Here is a 25,735-nt window from a genome sequence, read left to right as displayed (position 1 = left end):
AGAAAAAGACACTATACACTTCTTTATGTGTTATACACACTTTTTCTGCATCCCCCCAAGTTTATGAAGCCTATTCCAGTTCCTGGGGAGTTTAAGGGGTTGTCCAGGCTTGGAAAAACATGGCTGCTTTCTTAAAAAAAAACAGTACTACACATGTACACAGGTTTGTCTGATAGTGCAGCTCAGCTCCATTCACTAGCTGCAATGCCAGACACAACCCATGGACAGGTGTGGCAGTTTTTGGAAGAAGCACCCATGGTTTTTCTTTTAGAATCCTGGACAACCCCTTTAAAAACAAAATCCGAACACATTGTAATAATCTGCGATCAGTATGGGATCTCAGCTCAGACCCCACTAGTTTCCACACACAGGGGTGTTGCTATAGGGGGTGCAGAGGTAGCAGTTGCACCCAAGCCCAGGTGGCTGAGGGGGGCCCAATGGCCCCTCTGACACATAAAAAGATACAGTATCATAAATGGCATGTGATAGGTGGAGGGCTCTGTTACATATATGCCACTCATCCGAACACACTTCATAGAATTCCTAGCATTGTATGTCTCAACCTTCCGTTCCTGTTAATAACAAAGAACATGCAAATTATAAGAGGTTATGTTATTTATTTTTTACTATTGGCTGTGCTGGTTTGTTGCAGTCAACTAGGAACACACATTTGTGCCCCCTTTGATAATTCACCAATAAAAGTACTTAGTGATTGATACTTTTGTAATCAAATTGAGCCATCTAGTGTATAGATCACCAAAGGAAGAATTATGTAAGGAACAGATAATTTGTTCAATTATTTGTTTAATCTTGGTGACTATTTAGGTGACAAAATAAGTATTTCCAATCAATGGTTATCTAGTACATCACTGCATGGAGCTTTCTATTTTGATTGGCCAGAATATGTTCAGGTTGTTGCTAGGGAACAAGAGCCACAGAATTCAGTTGACTCCATTGGATCTCCCGGCTCTTGTGGAGACCGGCATTGTCATCCACTATACTGATGTAGATCTAGTGGAGCTATTTGATGATGTGGCACAAACACTTCTTCAGATGAGGGCAGGAGATAGCTGCCAGCCACTAGAATCAGGGTTGCAAGGGAAGTTTGGGGACTTTATTTCCCTGCATATGATGGTTATAGTTTGCATTAGTCTTTGCAATGTAGATATTCTACTGCAGTGTTGTAAGGGTTGGAAAAATCTCTGTGTGCATAGACTGTTCTGATACTTTACGACTATCGTTCCGATGATGGCAAAAAATGTCGGAAGTTTGGAATGTGGAGAACCCTTGAGTCTGTGCCCGATGGCGATGTATTACAATCAATCTACTTCTTGTGCTTGAAGAAATTACAATACTTTTCTTTGCATTTTGCTCTTTTTCCCTTCAATTACTATCGTATGACAACACTTGAACAGCAAAACAACACCAGGAGTAACTCAAAATTTGTATAAGTATGAACTTTATTTTGCTATGTCTGTTCTTATTGTGGCGTTTGACCAGCATGTATGCAGACTGATCTTTAGCTCATGGTAACTTTACATTGAGCTGACCATAACTAAAATCAAATGTCCTAAAGTAATTATTACAATTCTCTTCAAAATGAGAAAATGACATTGTCCATTGCTGTCTGTACATACTGGTTAACACACAAACCGTTAATGGGTGTGTTCCATCTTATATATGTATATCTTTATTTATCCTTCTGTCATCTTGCCTATTCATCTATGAGTTTAAGTGAACACTTGTCATTTTGGAACCATTGCATCTACTTGTCTGTAGCACTGTATGTGTTATTATAAAAATTGTTACAATGCACAAAATATACAACCATATATCCCCAATAATACTGTACATAATACTTTTGAGTTAAAATTGACCTCTACACAGAAAAAAAGAATGTTCAGGTGTGACTGCAGGCAACTCTCATATCACATCTTCTCCCATGTCACGCCCACACAGGTACAGGAAGCTGAGCTATATGGAGTTGTTTGGCAGGGCACTCATACTTGCAATGCTGCTTGATATCAGTGCAATTCTTCTCCTGATACTTCTCAGTCATTCTTCACTCCTGAAGGATTAGTCAAGGAAGGAAAGTCCCCAGTATCCTAATTCTGTTTTTTTAACCTTATATTTCAGTTTTCTGGACCCCTCTTATAGGGGGATCAAAGATAGTTAAATATACCGTAGGTACACTTCATCTTTTGGGTTTTGAGTGGATGTAAGCTTTAAGCGCCTAGTAGCTAGTGAGAATATGTAAAATGGCCAGTTACATTATCCTTTGCCAGACTTTTAAATTCATAGCAGATGGATAGTCACTCACCTAAGCTGTTTGCTTTACATGAGGATATTAAAAGTCATCATCTGTTTTCTTGTGTAATCTTAAATCATTAAATGTCCGATTTTAACACCATTTTTCAATTTACATTATATATAAAAACTTTGTAAATAAATTGAATCATGTATCTTGTACTGATCCTGGGTTACAGCCTGTATTATAATCCTAAACTTAATTTATGGTTCTACAGCCTTCAGAGCTGACATCTCCCAGCATTCCTTGCTGCCACAAAACTTGTTCTGGTGATTTACATTTTGAGAGTCTCCACAACAAGCACTGTACATTAATCTGATGTCGTAAAAGTAAATCTCCTGCTGTATTATAGAAGCTCAACTGAGCTGTCAACAAGCTTGTCAACTGTTTTCAATATCAGTCAGCAGAATTATGAATGCTGCTCCGGACTATGGTATAGGCTTTAACTATTAATCAGTTCAAGATAATGAAAGAAATGCAATTACAGTATAAAGCTACTGTTTTGTTGTGGTGGCAATTTTTTAAAAGTGACAACAGGAAGTGCGGCCATATTGGTTGCCACTTTTGAATTAGCTTCTTAGAACCGATAGTAAAACAGTCTTTTTATAATTTTGTTGAAGCAATGAAAAAGCTAACTAGGGCTTTGTTCACATCTGCGTCAGGGCTCCATTCATGGGTTCCGTCTGAGCTTTCCATCAGGAGAAACCCAAAAATGGAACCCTGACTGAAACAAACGGACACAGATGTGAACGAAGCCTTATAGGGAAGCTAATTCAAAGTTGATAATCAATATGGCTGCACTTCTGTTGCAACAAAACAGGAAAGTGGCAATATCTCTGTAAGTAAAGAAAATATAATTACCAAACTTTAGCTATCAGCCAAACTTCTGATTTATGGTCCTATTTATGTTTTTGGTGGAATTTCTCTTTGGAAGCATAAAGTTGTTGTATACAAAGGTTATTCATGCGATACGATGTGAAGATTAACATTATTATTTATATGTCTATGGCATGCTGGCAGATGTTAAAGACACTGTTCACTGTATTCTTCTCCATTGCATAATTATTTTCTCATTGCATATGTATTTGATCATTGTACTGAACTGTGTTGACACCTTAGGCAGTCAGCTCTGCTGTGCTAAGGTCATTCAACCACAATTGTGTTGAATGTGAAAGTCTTCTGGACATTGTGAATGTGATTCCTATTAGGTATATATTTTATAAGTTCATATAATAGGAAATATTTCTAATCGCATGTTATTTCTTCCAGAGGTTCATTTGAAGATTCTACGACAAGGTTTTATACGGCTTGTGTAGTTGAGGCCTTTGCGTATCTACATTCCAAAGGGATTATTTATAGGGATCTCAAGCCAGAGAACCTTATTCTGGACCACCGAGGTTACGCAAAGCTTGTAAGTGAAAACATTAACAATAATTTTAATATTTTACAGGTTTTCAGTTGGAAATCTGAGGACGGCAATCATTAGCAATTCTTTTGACGTTCTAAAACCAGTCGATAGACTCAATAAATGCCACTTTGCAGGGCTCCAAATAAATTTACAACGAACAATGGCTGATTTATTATGTTCTGCTTATGATGTTTTTGGTTTTCTTAGACTATGTGTGACATAGCATGGACTGTGAAGAAATAGCATTTACAGATGGCTTAGCCTTTGTCTGGAGGGAAACATGCTGCCAACTGCTTGGCTTTGATAATATTCTTCTTCTTTCACAGGTTGACTTTGGCTTTGCAAAGAAAATAGGCTTTGGTAAGAAAACATGGACCTTTTGTGGAACCCCTGAATATGTAGCTCCAGAGATAATCTTGAACAAAGGTCACGACATTTCAGCAGACTACTGGTCACTGGGAATCTTAATGTATGAACTTTTGACTGGCAGGTATGGAAATCGCCATGATAAAAATAGTAAAAGCAAATCATGGAAGATTTATGTCTTTGTCACTTTGATTATAGCACTGGCAGAAACTAGACTTGGCACTGGTCAGTGTAAGTCAATGCTTATTTAATAAGGGCCCAACAGAGCCATCCTCAAAACCTTAACATAGCACTGAGCTGCAGCACGGAATAATGGTGCACAGCAAGCAGTCAATGTGACTCGATACAGTATAGGAGGTCTCAAATTATTCTGTTCACTAAAAAAAAAAGTTTTCTTACATTTGTGAAAGTCTAAGGGGGATATTTATTAAAACCGGCATTCCATGCGCCAGTCTTAATAAACAGTTCACTAAAATAAGATGTGACACATTTAATAAGAGGTGAACGCGTGTTGCATCTTTCAGCTGGCATAACAATCGCGGTTGGGCCCCTCCCTCTTTGCCCCCCACACAATTGGACATAAAATTAAAAAATGACTGACCTCACTGCTCTGCTCCCCCCCCCCAGATGCTCGCAAACTCTCATAGCAGACAGAGGCGCATACAAGGTCCTGACACTGCCCGACATCAGTATCTTGACGTAAAAAGGTTAATAAATCCCACCTAAATCTCCGTAATTTCTTTGCTGATTTGTATACTAAATTATGTATACATACCAAAGATATTACAGTATACACATAAAGAGGCCTTCTTATTATGCTTTGCAAGTACTAAGATTTTAGAGCAAATTAATAAATCCTGACCAGAATTGCTAGAAATGCATCCTACAGGCATACGCTGTAAAGCTAGACCTGAAGGACTTTGGACTCAATGATATCTATAACTCTACTTTAATTGTAAATCCTCCTGTAGTGGACTATTTCTGCCACAGATTTTGCCACACATCTGCGGCAATAGCCATATTGCATTGAAATCTGCAAAATAATAAGTATTCTCTGACTTCTGCACAGATTTTTTCCATTAAGTGTGGATTGGATATTCAAAACCTTATCCACATTTTTGTACACTAAATTGCTGCAGATTTTGCAGTGTGGATTCTGCACAGAAAATCTACGACAATTCCACCACACCTGAGTGTTGCCTTAAAGGGTCATTCCCATCTAGACATTTATGATATATCCATGAGGTATGCCATAAATATCTGATAGATGCTTTTCACAGCTCTGAGACTGGCACCGATCTCCATCCAGTCTGGGGAGGGGCCTGATGACTGCCACGTCCAGGTGAGAATAAATGGTGAGGTGGCAGCTATCCTGTGGATATGCCATAGATGCTTAGATAGGAATGCCCCTGGACTCTGGACAGCATATAGAAGTAATAAGGAGTGGTCTTCTAATCAGCTACAAAAAAAGATTAATTCTGGAGGACAACTTATGTCTATGTAATTTAGAAACACCTATTGAACACTGGCTCATGGTGGTCTCCCAATGATAACAGCTGCTCAATGAGGCTTTAGAGGCAGGACCTCCTGCGATCAGCCAGTTCAAAGTGGACCTGCTCAATAAAAAGCAGTTGCCCAAAGAAGACAGCTCCTCAAATGTTTAATTATGCTGGACTTCATAGGTTTTTTTTTCCAGCAGAGGCAGCAGAGTGTTATATAGTGTGATGGAGATTTAGCAAAACTGGTGCAAAAGTAAAGTAGAGTAGTTTCCCAATCATACGGCTACTTTAAATTAAGGCCATCTACAAAATGAAAGGTGAAATCGGATTGGTTGCAATGGGCTACTACTATGCTTTTATTTTGCACCAGTTTTTATGAGGCTCTCCCCATAGGCCCATAGTTTTCCTTAGTAGAGTCCATATTCTACACATAGGAGGAGCAAAGTTTTTTAAAAAAAAAACAATTGTAAAGTTTTTAAGAGCAAAACTTATCCAGCTAAAGTTAATTTTCTGGCTTTACAACAAATAACTCATAATTTGGTCCATAAAATGCTAATTATCATGTTTCATATTATGTAAAACACTCAATATTCCTCTTGTTCTATATAAATAATATGCTTAAATAAATTTAATTCCAGCGAATAGAGAGATATATTTTCCATTAATGGTCTAACAAGAAATATAATTTGCTTCTTCAAAGCAATAAAATGAATGAGATTTCCATTTGCATTAATTGTATAAATTCTTTACTTTTTCCAGCCCTCCATTCTCAGGTCCAGATCCTATGAAGACTTACAACATCATACTGAGAGGAATCGACATGATTGAATTTCCAAAGAAGATTACCAAAAATGCTGCTAATCTAATAAAAAAACTATGCAGGTGAGAATCAAAAGACTTGAATGAAAACTCCAGAATGAAAAGGAAGAAATGGAATAGTAAATTACCCATATTTCCCAAATTGCCACAAGCTTAAAAAGTTTGTTCCTTAATAAATTCCTTTTAAAAAGCTACAAAAAAAAAATGATTAAAAACACAAAAAATGGCCATACTCACAAATTGGGCAGGTATAATCCCAACAGGACGCAGCCAGGTCAAAAATGCTGCTGAAAGAAAGTGCTCAGGTGTGTTAAATAATAATAGCCACTCCCACTAGCCTTGAGGGGAGTGGCGTGTGGTGCATGTGATATGTAGTAAAAAAATAAATGAATTGTGTATAATGTGCAAGTAGTAATAATATGTGTGAAATATAGGGGGCAGTACTGAGTATAGTGAGTGGTGAATAACATGTGTAAAATATAGGGGGCAGTACTGAAAGGGTCAGGAATGTGAGTGATGCATGAAGTGTGTCCCACTTTTTTTCTGTGGTTAAAAGAAAATTATTAAAGTACTGTCGCAACGGGGGGTGTGGACCCACTGGGCCGTACCGCCGTAGTGGTATAGCAGCTGGCCAAACAGGGTACAAAGTCAATGTCTATAGTTCGGATAAGTTACCTGTGGCAATTCAGACAGTAGCAATGTTTTAGGCTCGGATGGAACTCTGGCAGCAGGCAGACAGCAGGTGCGATGAAACACAGCGGGTGTAGTAGGCGACACAACACGACTCCAACACTGTACAGTACAGGAACACGGTAGCACGGGATACAGGATACAGGTAGCAGGAACGGGAACACTGGAAAACACTCAAGGGACCATTTGCAAAGACAAACACGAATAGGAACAAACAACGCTCAGGCAATGCAGGAAGGGGCAGAACCCTTCTTATAGTCCAGGGTGATCTGGGTGCAATCAGCTCAATCTCACACATGTGTGCACTCTAGCTCTTTAAGGCTGGACTGAGCACGTGCTCCCACCCTGGTGGTCACTGCGGAACAAGATGGCCGCATGTGCTGGCATCTCTGGAGAGAAAGGCGTCCGCAGGATGGGAGGAGTTCGTGGTCAGCGACCGCGGACGTTACAAGTACTTTCCTGTAACTTGTATTTTGGTGAAAGTTTTAGAGATTATACCTTGCCAGGGACCATAATATTAGGTAAAGAGGTTTAAAAGCTCCTCATGCTTTAAAGGGACTTTATTTTTTTATCTGATGTCATGGTTTGCACAACTTAAATAACCTTCAGGCAGAAAGACAGGTCACCTTCAGTCCCCTTATCCACTAGCTATCTTCCACCAAGCAAAATTGTAAAAAAACAAACAAAAGAAGTCTCCTCTATGCTCCCAGCATCTGTGTCTGGAATGTCGTTTTAAATAATCAAATATGGCATGTCTTTTTGTGGCCTCCCCCATACCCCTGACGTTACAAGATAAGAAATTTATCCTACCTCCCATTGAAAAGCTTCAGCAGCAATCAAGCTTCCTAGCACCTCAAAACTCAGATGATGTTGGGATGTACACCAAAATATAGAAGTAACAGTGGAGAACTGTGGTCAAAGTGCCCCCTCAATAATGGCTATCCTCCTCCCAACACCCTCCCTAAACATCACAAACTTTTGTAAACCTTCCCTCCACCTCGGCAGAAAATTCAGGGTAGAAGGAAACTTTCACTCCAATGATGCAAATGTCCTGCCTTTCTCTAGCCTGTTGAAGGATCAAATCTTTGTCTTTGTAATGTAAAAGTTTCACCAGGACGAAATGCGGCGGGCGGCCAGGTGGACCAGGCCAAGTGGGCACTCTGTGGGCTCTTTCCACCGCAAATAAGAGGGTCAAGGTGTCCTTTCCAAATACATCCATGAGCCATTTCTCAAAATAGGAGTCCGGATTAGACCCCTCCACCTTCTGAGGTATCCCAAGCATCCTAACATTATTGCGACGTTAACAGTTCTCTAAATCGTCAGTTATAGCCAGAAGATTGATGTCTCTCCTCATTGGCAGCAGCCGATCTTGAATTTCACTTATGCGACCTTCCGCCGCTGTAGTACGTTCTGACACTTTCTGAAGATAATTCCTTATAATAGAGATATCTTCCTTTATCCACCCCCACCTTGAAGGTAAGATTAGCAAGGGTAATATTACATTGGCTTACCGCAGAGAACACATCTGCCAGTGTGGGTCCAGGGTGCTCCTTATCCTGTGAAACGGTCGCCATATAAGACCTTGTGGGTTCAGGAGTTTCAGCACCTACAGTGAAGGAAATAAGTATTTGATCCCTTGCTGGTTTTGTAAGTTTGCCCACTGTCAAAGACATGAACAGTCTAGAATTTTTAGGCTAGGTTAATTTTACAAGTGAGAGATAGATTATATAATTAAAGAAAACAGAAGATCACATAGTCAAAATTATATATATTTATTTGCATTGTGCACAGAGAAATAAGTATTTGATCCCCTACCAACCATTAAGAGTTCAGCCTCCTCCAGACCAGTTACACGCTCCAAATCAACTTGGTGCCTGCATTAAAGACAGCTCTTAAATGGTCACCTGTATAAAAGACTCCTTTCCACAGACTCAATTAATCGGTCTGACTCTAACCTCTACATCATGGGCAAGACCAAAGAGCTTTCTAAGGATGTCAGGGACAAGATCATAGACCTGCACAAGGCTGGAATGGGCTACAAACCATAAGTAAGACGCTGGGTGAGAAGGAGACAACTGTTGGTGCAATAGTAAGAAAATGGAAGACATACAAAATGACTGTCAATCGACATCGATCTGGGGCTCCATGCAAAATCTCACCTCGTGGGGTATCCTTTATCCTGAGGAAGGTGAGAGCTCAGCCGAAAACTACACGGGGGGAACTTGTTAATGATCTCAAGGCAGCTGGGACCACAGTCACCAAGAAAACCATTGGTAACACATTACGCCGTAATGTTTTAAAATCCTGCAGTGCCCGCAAGGTCCCCCTGCTCAAGAAGTCACATGTACAGGCCCGTCTGAAGTTTGCAAATGAACATCTGGATGATTCTGAGAGTGATTGGGAGAAGGTGCTGTGGTCAGATGAGACTAAAATTGAGCTCTTTGGCTTTAACTCAACTCGCCGTGTTTGGAGGAAGAGAAATGCTGCCTATGACCCAAAGAACACCGTCCCCAAGCATGGAGGTGGAAACATTATGTTTTGGGGGTGTTTCTCTGCTAAGGGCACAGGACTACTTCACCGCATCAATGGGAGAATGGATGTAGCCATGTACCGTCAAATCCTGAGTGACAACCTCCTTCCCTCCACCAGGACATTAAAAATGGCTCGTGGCTGGGTCTTCCAGCACGACAATGACCCGAAACATACAGCCAAGGCAACAAAGGAGTGGCTCAAAAAGAAGCACATTAAGGTCATGGAGTGGCCTAGCCAGTCTCCAGACCTTAATCCCATCGAAAACTTATAGAGGGAGCTGAAGATCCGAGTTGCCAAGCGACAGCCTCGAAATCTTAATGATTTACAGATGATCTGCAAAGAGGAGTGGGCTAAAATTCCATCTAACATGTGTGCAAACCTCATCATCAACTACAAAAAACGTCTGACTGCTGTGCTTGCCAACAAGGGTTTTGCCACCAAGTATTAAGTCTTGTTTTCCAAAGGGATCAAATACTTATTTCTCTGTGCACAATGCAAATAAATATATATAATTTTGACAATGTGAATTTCTTTTTTTTTTTTAAATATAATCTATCTCTCACTGGTAAAATTAACCTAGCCTAAAAATTCTAGACTGTTCATGTCTTTGACAGTGGGCAAACTTACAAAATCAGCAAGGGATCAAATACTTATTTCCTTCACTGTATCTCCTCCTCATCGGACTCCATGTGCTCTTTCAGTTGTTCATACCGGGACCCCGTCCCACCTTTCAGTACATCTCTCCTCTGTGGAACACCTTGCTTTTCCTGCCTTAGCTGGTGTTTGGCAGGCAAATCTATCCAGTCGTGTCGCTGCCACCTCGCTAATATCTCTCCTCTCTATGAGAATGTAGGAGAGCCAGCGCCATTTTGTGCCTCCATGTTGACACCCTCCTCAGCCGCCTTAGATCTCTTGGACCGGGTCATACTGCACTTAGAGATCTCGTACCTTCGTCTCTGGAAAACTCACTACTTCACTCCCCCTTCCATGCACAAATGAAGAGCTGGGGTGCAAGCTAAATCGATGCTTTCAGGATAATGGTAGCGGAAGCTCCGGAGCCTGCTTCCTCTCACATATGCCGCTAGGTCACTCCCTTTCACTGTTAATTTTAGGGAAGTTTTGATAGATTGAAGAGTGAGAGGTGCACATGGATATGCCCTGGGTTTGGTATTTAATTTTCTGCAATTTTTGTTACCTCACTGAATGATCTTCAGGGTATGTACATGCTTCCAGGTGCAATGGATATATATGGAGTTTAACCATAGCTCCCAACCGTCCCGAATCCGGCGGGACATTCCTGTTTTTTTTCCGCTGTACCGCCATCCAGAGAGGTCTGAATAATGTCCCGCTATGGCCCATTGAGTCACGGACTCCGGATCCCTGTGGCCAGCCATGCCCCCCTCCTACCCCGTTAGGTGAACGTAAAGCAAATTAAATTCCCCCAAAGTGCTCCATAGTAATGGTGCGCATTGTCATCCATAGCTCCATTCATTTTAATAGAGCTGCAGGAGACAGCGGTCCCGGATGTCCTATAGAAATGAATGGAGTGCTGGCTGAGCATGAGCACCAGCGCTCCATTCTTATGGAGCACTTCGGGGGACTTTCAGTCCCCATCCTTGTCATTACTAGGGGCCCCAGTGGTTGGACCCCCAGCGATAATTTAACCCCTTATCCTGTGGATTAGGGATACATGTGTTTGTGGGGAAAACCCCATTAATTTGTAATGTATGATGTTTTAGATGATGAAGCGGTCACGTACCGCTGCAGCCAATCGCTGGCCTCAGCAGTGATGCTGCCATGAATGGCACATAACTACTGAGGCCACCGATTCACTGTAGCTTAGGGGGTATTATATTTTATAGGGGCAAGTATTGGGGCATTATATTGCGTAGGGGAAGCTATAGGGCATTATACTGTATGGGAGATACTATGGGGGCATTAAACTGTGTGGGAGGCACTATGGGGATATTATACTTTGTTGGGGCAGCTATGGGGATAAAGTGCATGGGGCAGCTATGTGGGATATACTGTGTGGAGGACAGTTATGGGGCATTATCTTGTGTGAGGGCAGTTATGGGGATATTACACTTTGTGGGGACAGCTATGGGGGGCATTATACTGTGTGGAGGCAGCTATGGGGGGCATTAAACTGCGTGGGGGCAGTTATGCGGGCGTTAGACTGTGTGGGGGCAGCTATGGGGGACATTATACTGTGTGGGGCAGCTATAAGGCATTATACTGTGTGGATGGCAGCTATGGGGCATTATTCTGTGTGAAGGGCAGCTATGGGGCATTATACTGTGTGGAGGGCAGCTATGGGGCATTATACTGTGTGGAGAGCAGCTATGGGGGACATTATACTGTGTGGAGGGCAGCTATGCAGGCATTATACTGTTTGGAGGGCAGCTATAGGGGATTATACTGTCTGGGCATCAGTTATAGGGGCATTATACATTGTAGGGGGTTCTATGTGAGCATAGTACTGGGTGGGCTGGTGTGTATGGGCGGAGAATGGGAGGGGTTAGAAGTGTGGCTTAACAGAGGAGAAATGTGTCCCTCTTTACGAAACGACAAAGTTGGGAGGCATGGTTTAACTATGGAGTTTATTGTATAACTTTAATATATATTTCATAGGTACACGTAGTGCTGAAAGTTGTAACCAAATAAAAAACATGTAAAACCATGAATCATATAAATGTACATAAGACCATGTCAGGATCCTTTTACATAAGTAGCTTTCCTAGAAAGTGTTGCGTTCAGGTTTCTGCTTCCTTTACAGGAGTGTGCTGCCCTCTTTTGGTGCTTACATGTCACTGCTAAAAAAAATAAAAAATACAACAGCAATACCATCATCAACCTATAAATAATATTTTTTCTCAAATAAATTATTGTATGTACGATATAACCCATCTAGTTCCATTAATTAGAGTTTCTCTTTTACAATTTTTTCTCTACTAGGGACAATCCGTCAGAAAGGTTAGGAAACTTGAAAAATGGTGTGAAAGATATCCAAAAGCACAAGTAAGTGACTGATAATAATGACTATAATGAATGATCAAAGAGGTTTCACTAGACTAGCAATAAATTATTAATCTGAATTTGTGTATTTTATTATGTCTTTTAGATGGTTCGAAGGCTTTAATTGGGAAGGTTTAAGAAAAGGTACACTCACACCTCCTATAATCCCAAGTGTAAGTATCTCAACCAAGAATCTGAACAGCTCCTGAATGCCTGTAGACACAACCAGTTTAACCAGTCTTCTCGTAACCATCTGTACGCTCCACAACATTGTAATTTTCAGGATAAAAGACAAGTTATGAATTATATTACTACATTATAAATAGTGCATAATGGCTATTAGTCAATGTCTGGTGTGCACACAATGGGTCGGACATCCGCAAACGGTGATCTAAAGACTCTGTGTTTACTTTGGTTCTCAATCGAAACAAAGCACATAGAAGTCAAAGCAGAGTTCTCTGTTCTTTGTATGCGATCTCCTGAACAGTTCATTCTAAAGTGAGTGAATACAGGGGACTCTATCAGTAATGCGCTATCTTTAGTAGAATCAGGTAACTGAGTGTTCTTTCCTTCACCTGATGTTTGAAGACAATGGTTCAGCCTACAGCTATGGAAATAATGAAAGAGATTTCTAATGTATTACAATACAGGTACAGAATAAGGCTTGGAATTCCTAAGGTCTAATCAGGATAGATGAAAACTTTCTAGTAGCATCCAATAATTGGCCAAAACATGGGTTCACTTCGTAGTGATACTGTACAGTTATCTGTCACATACTGGGCAGAGTTGTAGCTAGGCTTTCCTCCACCCATGGCAAAGATTTAACTAGATGTTCTAGCCCTTTACCTAAATACTCTGGGTAAGGCAGAATAGTTTGTTGGTCCTCTACTGGCACCTACCACCCAGGGCACATGCGCTCCCATCTACACCCCTGAACTTGGAATAGATCCAAAAGTTTATTATGTTCACATGAGCGTTCTTGATCCATGTGAGGAAAGAGGCTTTCATGATTGGTATTTGATAATGTATGTGGTACTCTAGTTTTTAACTTGAGGTCTTGGTGTAAGATCCTTACAAAAACCTTGAAAAAAAGACCTGTAAATGTCAGAATCCAATGTATATATATTTTTTTATATATTTTAACTCTGTGAACTGTATTAATAGAAAAATCTATCGCTACTTGGAAACTGACAATAAATTGATTAGTATTTCTTATTATGTTTCTATATTTAGTGCATTCATACGTGAACTGTTCATGCTCTCCTACTGCTCTTAGTAACTCTTACACCATTAATTGATTTCCTCTATCATTAGCTCATAGTTAAGGCTCCAACTAATGAAACCACAATTGATTATCATGCTAAGATTTGTCATTTAGCTACTAAATGTTTTATTGGATGAAACAGTTTGTCAAACTTTAGGAAAACTTTATAATTCAGTATTGCAATAGTCATCCACTCTAAGCCAATATCATAGTGCTTACCTTATTACATCAGACTACATGTAGGCACTCTGTGTGCCGCAGTATGGTACCTCCAGGTTATAGGATGTGATGGAGCATTGTTTTTCTCTTTCTGCTCCTGACCATTTAACACAGAGGTCCATGAAGGCACAGTATGGTCCCATATATTTATAATTAATGTATTGTTTTATATCAAATAAGGTTGGTTGATGTCTGTATTATAACTAAATTAGTATTCTTGCCTGATTTTACGTTCTTGTCCTGTCTTCTTTTCCAGGTCGCTTCCCCGACAGACACAAGCAATTTTGACAGTTTTCCAGAAGACAATGACGATCCTCCACCTGATGACAACTCAGGATGGGACGTAGACTTTTAATGCATTTTTCTTACCTGCTTCTGCCTTGCTGAAGACAGCTTTCCTGAAACATGGCTGCCAAGAGAACAAAAGAAAGAACTGGGCAAGATTAATGCTCGGGGTCACCATGATGCCTTGATTGATGCTGCTATAGTAACTACAGTGGCATTAGGACTTATTGCTTAGTTCACAATAACCCTCTTTAACATATTTTTAATTTTGACCTTCAATATAGCAGTCGACATGGTGGTCCTGAAGCAAAGCCTCATTCAAAAATATATGCTTTCTAATATTGCAGAGTTCACAATTTACCTTTTGAACAGTATAGTGTAAAATGTATTAAAACTGTACATATTTTGTAGCTAGTACTATCCATAGGAAGGAATAATTTATTTCGGTACAGTTATCCATGTAAGGCAGTGATGCCCGGATCTTTACAGGAGGGATGTGTATTACAGCCCCTGTTTCTGCTATTGTACTACAGCTCTCACCATCATCTGGCTGGCTGGGGTTGATGAGAGTAGTAGGTCAGCAGCAGCTGTAGGGTTGAGTATACATGTTTATCTTTTAAAGTGCATAACTGATGACTTACTGCAGGTCAGAGTAGATAAGTGTGGAAAATATTTATTAATGTTTTACCCCAGCTGTGTCCTGCTGAAAATTGTTCTCCTTCCTTTAATGTGACAATTAAAGTGTCCCCGATTGACCATGCAAATAAACGGTACCCAATACAAAGGCTGAACTAAAATTCAAGAGTATGCAGTTTTTCGAAGGGGTAAACCCTGGATGCCCTACAGTATTTGTCTTTAAAAGATTAGGTGGCCATCGGGCTCACCTTTATCCAGAAGGTTGTCTCAGGATAGCTTGAAGGTGGTCACATATTGGTCCCTGAATTTACTGTAAGACCTGGATGGGACGATACATTGCCCTGTTGAGGTGAGCACAAGATGCCCTCCTGGTATTTGGCAATCTGTCCTAGTATTTGTAACCCCCTTTAATTTAGTAACAACTACTGACATCTTTAAGGCATCATCAGTTTCTAGTTGATAATAGGCTTCATCCCTTTGACTATTGGTTCAGCTATCAAAATGGCTGCCACCAGTGTAGGTAAGCAGTGGATATATCCTAATAATCTGTATGGTACAAAGGTTCCCTAGTAAAGCGCTGAATTTGGACATTTCTTTTTTTCGCACTCGTGAGGACCACAATCATTTGGTCATTTTATGTTTTTGTCAATCCAATTCTTGAAGCTGTGTGTTTTATTTTTTATTACTTGTGTTCATGACCAGACTGAATGTTAACCTCTCTTTTGTTAGATTTTTAACAATTCTATTAATAAAAAGCACAACTGTTGCATATGCTGTTGAAAATTATCATGAAAGGCATCGTATTCCTTCATCCATCTTCATCTACAACATCGAATTTATTTATAATAGAGGTTCTAGGTTCTCTCTTGGAAATGGACTATATATTTAGTGTCATTAGAAAGTTAGAAAGAAATGAAGGCTAATTGTATACTAAATAATTAGAAAAGCCATGTGTAATACATCCTTCTGTTGAACTAGTGGTAAGTGGAGTCTAGAAGGAGAAATAAAGTAAAATACCTGAATTTGAAGGGATACTATCATTACATCTTTAAAGTTCTATAAGGTTGAATCTAGTCAGTAGATGTAACAGAAGGATTATATTCTTGTCCACCCTCATGCAAACATCCTGTGCAGGTACCTGCACAGAAGAATATAGTGTTGCTATATTTCATATATGGGTAGTCCTATTCAGGACAATGGAGACGAGGTTCTACCATGAGGGTGGACATGGCCAAAAGTATACAATCCTTGAGCTTTTTTTTATAAATGGTTTCTGTAGATGTGGAGCATATTTGCTTAGTACAAGAATATAATTTATCCACCATACTAAGCTGAAATGAAATAAATGATAAGTAATCTTGGTTAAAATTATACTGAGAATAACTTCCAATGTGAAAACATGGGCAGACTGTTCTTAAAATTAATTATATGGGAACACAATGGGCAGCAGCTAAACCCAGACCTAGACAGTGTTCAGGGAGAGAACTATATATTATGCTTAGTTTTCTGATATGTTATTAGTAGTTCTGTATTCAAGGTGACTTTTTCTAGGTCCATTATTACAAACAAACTTGTATTACACACAGTTTTAATACTAGTGTTCATTTATAGAACATTATAGCCAAGAGTATGGGAAATAATTTATATTATTTTTAGACAGTAAAAGTTAATACCAATTATTTTGGTAAATATCAGTCCATTTTCTCTAGGGAGGACTAAAGAGGGAGTTTTCCTGACGTCAGTTAGGATCAGATAAGCGCTTTTTACTTTATCTAGGTGCTATGTATATACTTGATCTGTGATATATATACAACTCATCACTTCTTATATACAGTAAGGCTGATTTTAATTAGTACTAATCTAATTAGGAATTCTTATATTTAATTTGCTGAGGCAATACTGATGTATGTCCAACCAAAGCCCTATGACACAGCTAAAGAACGGTGTATTCCAAAAGTGAACTAATCATACTGTAGGTTAATCTTTCTTATCTATGAAATAAGTTTTTGTTTTTTTTTTAATAACCAGAGTACTTTGCTGCGACTCTCAGAATTCTAAAATGGAACCGTTTTTCTCTTGGCCTTCCAAAGTATTTTTGAACCCAAATAAGTTTATATGTAGCAATAAACCAAGATGTACAAGGTATAATAAAAAGCCTATGGCATGCTATCGTATAAAGGAAGTTAAATAAATGTACTGCACTGTCTAATTGTATATGTGTCCAATGTAAATATAAGAATGTTGACCCGCTAATGTCCTAGGAAAGCTTTTGTTCTGCTTTGAAACACCATAAGCGATTCATAAGAACCTAGCAAACTACATGGCACATACTGTATATACTTTGTAACTACCTCTGTTTAAGGGGATAGCTACTGTTTATCTACTGGGCTAATGGTGCTGGGAAGGATAGAAACTCTGACTGTAGAGTCCAAGGTTAAGTTGTCACTGCTTTTTCCACAGCACCAAGCCCTTGAAATCCTCCCACTGTATTTTGTCCAAAGACTGGAGTACCATTTTACTGTAGATTTTTTAATCTTTAAAAAAAATTAAAAATAGAAAAAAAAAACGATTTAATGTGCTTTTTGGCACAGCCTAAAGACTTAGGTTTGATGTTACGTTTCAGGTCAAAAACGGTCATGAAACTCTTTTCATGTCGCACAACTGGCTTCCTTGTTCCCCTGCAACGCCCTCTAAGGGCAGAAGCAGAGGCAGTAATATTTTCATTTGATGGCAATCTCTTTAGCTGTAGGTAGTGATTGACATTAACCAATATCATATACATTGTTCATTTTCATTGTGATATATTTAGTGGTCATTTCTGAGTTAAAAAATATAGACACTTTCATTTTTATGAAGGTTTAACAATTAGAACACTTGTATTAGAACCCATTGCATGACTGTATAGATGGGGGAGGAGGGCTGTTGGGTTTGCAATATAAAATGATATACATACAAAACTCATTGGTGACATCCATGCTGTTGTAGACGACTACAGGATTTAAAAGATATCGTAAAAATAATTTACAAGTAATTTTTTTTACATTTGGTTTGTCATATGTCATTCTCTGGTGCGAGATATTCATCTACATTACGTGTCCCAAGCATGTCTGGATTGGAGTGTATACATGTGCATTAAAATGCATTAGATATTTTTTTAACTTTACAGTAGGACCACAGACAAATCGAGTATTTGTGTGAATATTAATATTTTTGTGTTAAGATTTGATAAGTAGTAGTAGTTCATTTTAAGTAGTAACTCATGAATTATTTCATCATTTCTTTATTTGTAATGTGCAGTGTTTTACTAGGTACAGGTGGACTTGAATTATTGTCAGTATTAGTGAGCGACTGTACCCTGTCCCCTCATCCGTCCTGAACATAAAACCTGATGATTTCGGCATTGTTACAAGTGCCTTAAACTCATGGCATCTTCTAATAACTTAAGCGTTTGATGTTATGCTGCATGACTAAGACAAACACACCTCAAGACGTTGTCCTTTCTTAGCTTGCTCTGTTTTACAGTTCTTTCTGCTGATGATTTCTAAGCCTTTATTATTATATATTGATGAAATACAGAAGTGATGACGTTGTTTTAAATATTTCTGTTCAATGTACTGGAGCTGTGTATCTGTTAATGGGATGCAGCATCATTTCTGTGAAATGTATAAATGTATGTGCGGGTTAATTAATATTTGGCATACTATCAGTCTTTACACAGGTATTACTGTTTTGCTAAGGTGCACATAAAACAACGATAGGGTTACAATACAAAGTTGTTCTCCAACATACTAGTCCAGGCTTTCTAGGCTCCAATACATTGTTCGTAGTGAGGAGAGAGTAACTAGTTATTATACTGGGTGAAGGGATTACTCACTTATCTAAACTATTCTCCCAGGAGAGTTGGCAAACTCCTGACAAAGTGTGCAATATTCCTACCGGAGCTCTACTTACCCTAAAATCACTCATCAATTCTCCTTTTAGAACAATTATTAAAGGAGCTGTAACACATTGTGGTGGAATCAGTTATATTCACGTACAAGGCAAAGTCATTGCTGTGTAGCCATCTCTGTAGGCTTTCATACATGAACATTGAGCAATCACATCATTTAGCTGATATTTTAAGCTGGCCATACACATGTGATAACCGTCAGCCAAACCAATTGATTTCAGAGAGATCGGTTGATGATTTAATGTGTATGAGCGCCTTCCAGCCGTCCCCCCCATGACAGATGTCAAAGGAAAGAAGGATTGGGCATGTTGGATTTTAAAATGCAGGATCCTTCGTTTTTGAGTAAGATACGCCACTGCGAGAACTGTTTCCCTCTGTCCATTTAAATAAACATGCAAGTTGGGTCGAGCTGAGCATGCATTTTGAGCAGTGAAATAGCTGTCGGTCGAACAAGCATTTGGCCGACAGATATTAAATGTGTATGGTCAGCCTAACGGTATGTTCCCATGGCTTATTTTCAGCCATTTTTCGGGCTGTAAACGCCCCAAAAAACAGCTTAAAATCAGCGGCTGAACGCCTCCAAACATCTGCCCATCGATTTCAATGGGAAAAACGGCGTTCCGTTCCAACAGGGTGTTTTTTTACGTGGCCGTTTTTAAAAATGGCCCGTAAAAAATGCCTCATAAAATGAAATGCATGTCACTTCTTGAGCCGTTTTTGGAGCCGTTTTTCATTGGGTCAATAGAAAAACAGCTCCATAAACGGCCGTATAAAACGCATCAAAAAACGCTTGATGCATAAAAAATGACTGTAAATCAGAGGCTGTTTTCCCTTGAAAACAGCTCCGTATTTTGCAGCCGTTTTTTCTTAATAGTGTGAACATGGCCTAAGGCTTCTTTTGTATGTTATCTTTGAGTTCATCTAAAAGAGTAATATAATATTTATATTGCCAACTAAAAGCAATTAAAACATTGCATTCAGTACTGGACATGAAGTTACTACTGATTTATTCCTGCCCTTTGAACCCATCCTATTTTTACACTAATTCTAATGTATGTAATTTTAAAATCTTCTTCTGGTTTTACCTTGAAGCTAGAATTGTGGTGTATTTATCCAGATCTTATTAGAGAGGTTGTCCAGGATTTAAAAAAAAGTATCTGATCTTTTTTTTATTTTTCCACAAACAGCGCCACATCTGTTCATTGGCTGTGCCTGGTATTGCAGCAATACCCAATTAAGTGAATGAGGCTGAACTGCAACTACAGACATAGCTCATGAACACATGAAGGGTTTTTCCTGGGGAAAAAATAAGATCCTTTTGTTTCTAATCCTGGAAACTCCTTTAATGAAATGCATCATGTGTGACAATATGTATGAATGTATATAAGAGAAATCTAAGGAAATTCTTCCAATCTGAAAAATCTTTAGCATTTTTCAGTTTGTGTGACTCCAACATACGAGGAGTCAGAAATTCTTACATTAATTTTTTTTGTATTATAGGCTGTTTTCTGTAATATTTTGTCATATGTTGAAGGACCTGTGGGTGACGCAGTGAAAGAAGCTGGCTGGGAATGATGACGTCACCCACAGGTCCTTCAACCTTGGCTTCGGAAGAGAGAAGACACCACAGCTCCAGTCGTGCAGTTGAATTTGCAGCAGCATCACCATGTGCAGGTAAGCATAGTAAACTCCCTAGAGATGAGCATATTAACCTTTTGGACGCCTGGAGCTGTGGTGTCTTCTCTCTTCCGACGACAAGGTTGAAAGACCTGTGGGTGACGTCACACTGTGTGTCTTTAGTGAAAGAAGCTGGGTGGGAACGATGAGAAGTGCATGATGCTGATTTTTCAGCGTCATACACTTCTATTCACAACTCCCAGTTGGTAAAAACACAATACACGCCCAGTTGGTAAAACACAATACACGCCCAGTTGGTAATACGAGAAAACACGCCCAGATATCCATTGAAAAGCTAATTTGCATAAATATAAAATTGCTCATAACTTGGGCAAAAATGATCGTTTTTTAAAAAACAACAACTTTGCTGTTATCTACATTGCAGCTCCCATCACATTCAATAGGAGATAGGGATTTGATAATCTGGTGACAGAGCCTCTTTAAACTTAAAGGCCTTTGAATTGAAACATTTTCTTAAAGCAAGGTAAAAAATTGACTATACAGTACATTGAAAATTTATAGTAAAAATATCTGAGGCCCTCCTACTGAATGATCCAGCCATGAATTCTGCGTTCCGATCCCCCCGTTTCCATCTTGCCAATATGTCCACTACAGACTAAAAATTCCCTATGCAGAGAATTTTTAGTGTGTCTCAAACTTCCTAAGAACTTTCTGCACAGGGAAGTCTAAAACCGTAGTGAACATTTTAAGAAGATGAAAGATTGGAAAGCAGGAATGGCACCAGGTAAGTTGACTATACATTTGCAATGTATAGTAAAATGTTTACTTTTGAATGGAGGGCCGCTTTAATAGTAAGGAGCATGCTTGTCATAATATGAACACTTGAACTATATATTTACTCTTCTTCAAGTTTTGCTACATTAACATTAGGGTTTGTCGAGGATTACAAAAAAAATGGCTGCTTTCTTCCAGAAACAGCGGCACACTTGTACGTTGGGTGTGTCTAATTTTGCAGATTGACTCTTTTGAAGTAAATGGGGATGAGCTGCATTACCGCGCACAACCTGTGGACAGGTGTGGAGCTGTTTTGGAAGAAATCAGTCATGTTTTTCTAATCCTGGACAACCCCTTAATACTAAATGAATTGCTTTATAAAAGAGACAGCAGAAAGACTCAGGCAGATGTAATTTGGAAAAATGTAAAGACAAATATTAATTAATTTACATATTTATTATCTCAAGTCATACCACTTACAATAAGAAAGAAAACCTTACTGACATGCGTCTCAAAAATAAGCTTCTTAAACACCATTTCTCTATGGTCCTCTATACACAAGTTTGGCACAATAAGTATATACTCCAATATTAGGAGCAAGTGGATAGGTAGAGGTCACTCTTTTTTAGGTTTCTTGCGTTTGCTAAGGTCCACCACATACAACCTGCCAACTTCACACATTATCATTTGTTCCTATCACCCACAAGTTTGCCATTATATCCTCTCAGCCCCACTTGTGTAGCTCCAATAATGTTTAATACATAATCTTCTGTGTGATAACTTCACCATTAAATTAAAGCAACTTTTTGGTAAGGAGTTTGCCATGATATTATACTAGCCACCAAATTGTAAATCTGGTATACTATGAAAGTGAATGTCAACCGAAATATCAAACAGCCTTCCACAGCACTTAGCAAAGCAGAACCACTGCTATCTATGAGTTCTTCTATATGCAATCCATTTTGACACAAGCTGTCAATACAAGTAGGGAGCAGAATTGCTTCTTTTGTAATGCACAGTCAAGACTTCGAGACTGAGTGTGCATCGAAACTTTGGGACCTTTCAGTCAGAAAGGTTCTTTTGGACGTTGCCTATTTATTTCACTTTCTGCTCTTTTTAAATGGTCAATTATTTTGTATATTTATGGGTATATTTTCCTTAGGTTTTCTCTGACACAGTATTCTTCGAAAAACAAAAAAAGTGACTTTGTCTGAACACGTCTGTCCTCAAATGGTCGTTGACCAGTTGCACTCTTTTGATGTAGATGAATAATATTCTTCATATAATGAATTGCTCTTGATTTGCTCTGTATTTTACCTGCAGCCGTATTGCTGAGTGCCTGTTGTATACTTTATAGAGTACAAATAAATCAATTACTTTTGAATACTTCTCGTGTTATTTATGGTCAAACAAGATTTTTATTGGAAGAGAATGTTCACAACATATGAAGTCAGACATATACAAGATATTAAAGTTCTGTATATGAGGTCACAATAGAATTCTGATTAGAACAAAGACATTTCATATGTATTAAACGTAAACAAGAATAAAATCAAAGTTTTCAACTAACCTAAGGTCCTTTTACACAGGCCCATTTTGGCCGTAACAAAGAGTGCCGACCAACGAGACAGCTCGTTGATCGGTGTTTATTTGTTTCTTTCACAATGAGCTATGTATGGGGATGAGCACTTGTTACTACGATCGCTCGTCCCCGTAGATTTCTATCATGTCGGCAGCACGTCTCCCTGTTTACACAGGGAGATGTGTTGCCGATAATGATAATATTTTAGGCTGCAGAAACAATACGATCAGCCGATGAACCAGCGTTCTGTGAATGCTCGTTTGCCCGATAATTGACCGGTATAAAAGGGTCCTTAGCGAATATTGCCCGGGAACTTGTTGCTTAATCAGATGAATATAGGTTCAATTCAAGTTTCCTTTCTAGTCAAGCTGTGACTCCTACAGCAAAAGAGGAGAGAATGGATTCATAACAAATTATAGTACAACCGTATCAGGACAGGTATGTAAAAAGAGGAGTGGGAGAGCAGGACTGTATTTACAGCTCACTCTATCCTGGGCATTGATCCTGAATACACCCCCTATAAAGACTTATTTCTAGTCACCAATTATCATCATGATTTGCTAGTTTCTAAACAATCATATTGTTAATTGGTCAGTGTTTGTAATGCTGTAAAAGTAATTGTCATTGGTGGCATGATTGATCAATTTAAATGCCGCTCACAGTGACAATTACACAAGGCATTGCTGCCTAGCACACAGCTAGGTCCTGGTGTTTAATGTTGTGGTCTGTGTTCCCCAAGAGTTATGTGCCCTATTGGAAAATACAGGGCATACTATGCTGTACCAGAATCGGTAATCTGTATACATAGATTAGACCTAGCCCCAAATGATAATAATAATAAATACAGTAACTGAATATTACCACCATACAGTGACTAAATAATACCACCATACTTTTACTAAATAAGACCACATGCTGTAACTGAATACTACCAACACACCATGACTGGAAAATACTACCGTACCGTGACTGATAACACCACAATACCGTGACTGGTTAATACTACCACGTAATGACTGAACAATACCACCATACTGTAACTGAATAACACCACCACACTGTAACTGAATAATACCACCATACCATGACTAGATAAAAGACCATACATGGACTGTATAATACCTCCATATAGTGACTGAATAATATCTCCATATTGTCTCTAAATAAAACTACTACAAGAATACAGAAATGACCGCAATACTGTAAGTAAATATTACCACCACACTGACACTGTCTACACTACATATAGTGGTCAGATACCACACAGGCTGTCTGCAGCGTATCACCGGACTGCAGACTGAATAAATTAGTAAAATACTGATCAGACACAGTCGAAGGCAGCATAACTAATTAAATTCTTGACAAGAATTTGATTTCCCTATCTTCTTTATCTGGCCCAGACCGCCATAATGACTTCTTCCAACTATGTCTATTCACACCCCCTCTTTACAAACTCTCCAACCTGGTGCTACCTTTAATAGTGCCATCATGCCCTTACCCCAAATAATATGTTTTCTGTGCTGCTCAGTGCCCTTAAACGCTGTTCTGCAGTAAAAAAAACTGCCTCACAGTAATTAGTACAATACAAATAGTGCCCCCAAATGGTCCCACAGTAAATAGCACCATACAGATAGTGCCCCAAATTAAATAGTGGCATACAGATAGTGCCCTATAATAATTAGTTCTATAATACAGATAATTCCTCATATAAAATTGTACCATGGAAAATGGCCCCCTAAGTGCCCTACATAAAATGTTTCCATGTATAGTGCCCTATTTATAGTTGTGCAATAAACGGTGTATATGTTAATACCCGTTCGGATCTTATTTGTTGGGGCTCCCGGACTGAGGGTCTTGTATTAAAAAAAAAAAAAATAATATAGTTACATAGGTTGAAACAAGACACAGATCCATCAAGTTCAACACTTTTCAATCAATTACACGTCATTCATTGCTAAATTAGTTATGATCTGCAATGCTATAGTATTTGTCAGTAAATAAACATGTAGACCTATTTTAAATGCTGTTATAGTATCAGGGGCATAGCTAGGGGGGGGCAGGAGGGCATGTGCCCCTGGCGCAACTAAGAGGGAAGTTGCGGGGGCACCAGGACTGCACCGTCCATGATGACGGCCAGCTGCCTCTCTGAGGGGGCGGCGGCGCCACTGAAACCAGCCACCTCCACCCCCTCCTGCACTATAGGCGATGAATGGATGGGTACGTTCCGTGCCCGGCTATTTAGTGCCTTTCAACAACTCAAGCGGCGTGATTACTTGAAAGGCGCTGATTGACAGGGCAAGTCATAGTGCCCTGCCAATCAGCAGCTTTCATAGACGCAAGCGGCGCGATGACGTTATTGCACCGCTTGCGTCGTTCAACAACAGCAGACCTGCTCAGAAGAGAGGAGGTCTGCACTGCCACCGGACGGTGCGAGAACGTGATTAAGGTGAGTATTTAAAGTTTTTTATTTTTTATCCTAATAAAAATGTGAGTGACAATATCTACAGGGGGGGATCTATCTACAGGGGTCAGCTCTATTTACAGGGGGGGTTATATACAGGGGTAGGCTATATGTGGAGCACTATAGAGGGAGCTATAGGTGAGGCACCTATATACAGTGGAGGGCAAAATGTGGATCTCTTTAGAGGGAACTATAGGTGAGGCACTATATACAGGGGTGGGGTATATTCGGGGGTAGGCTATATGTGGAGCACTATAGAGGGAGCTGTATGTGAGGCACTATATACA

General features: G+C 39.3%; 1 protein-coding gene across 2 annotated transcripts in view; it reads left to right on the top strand.

Annotated features, from left to right (window-relative positions):
- The window catches only part of PRKG1 (protein kinase cGMP-dependent 1), a 699,395-nt gene extending 676,606 nt beyond the window's left edge, over positions 1 to 22,789 (top strand). The window contains exons 13-19 of one of the 2 annotated variants that reach the window (XM_075841192.1): positions 1,416 to 1,451; positions 3,578 to 3,719; positions 4,043 to 4,206; positions 6,341 to 6,463; positions 12,581 to 12,643; positions 12,747 to 12,813; positions 14,380 to 22,789. In XM_075841192.1, coding sequence (XP_075697307.1) covers positions 1,416 to 1,451; positions 3,578 to 3,719; positions 4,043 to 4,206; positions 6,341 to 6,463; positions 12,581 to 12,643; positions 12,747 to 12,813; positions 14,380 to 14,478 — 694 coding nt within the window. In that variant the 3' untranslated portion in view covers positions 14,479 to 22,789. The remainder of the gene's footprint in view (positions 1 to 1,415; positions 1,452 to 3,577; positions 3,720 to 4,042; positions 4,207 to 6,340; positions 6,464 to 12,580; positions 12,644 to 12,746; positions 12,814 to 14,379) is intronic. The other variant, XM_075841194.1, reaches the window with a different exon arrangement.
- Positions 22,790 to 25,735: the final 2,946 nt, after the last annotated feature.

The sequence above is a fragment of the Rhinoderma darwinii genome, chromosome 11 (genome assembly GCF_050947455.1).
Source record: "Rhinoderma darwinii isolate aRhiDar2 chromosome 11, aRhiDar2.hap1, whole genome shotgun sequence".
Taxonomy (NCBI): domain Eukaryota; kingdom Metazoa; phylum Chordata; class Amphibia; order Anura; family Rhinodermatidae; genus Rhinoderma; species Rhinoderma darwinii.
Note: the sequence above shows the minus strand (reverse complement) of the source record. Positions and strands in the feature narration are given on the sequence as shown.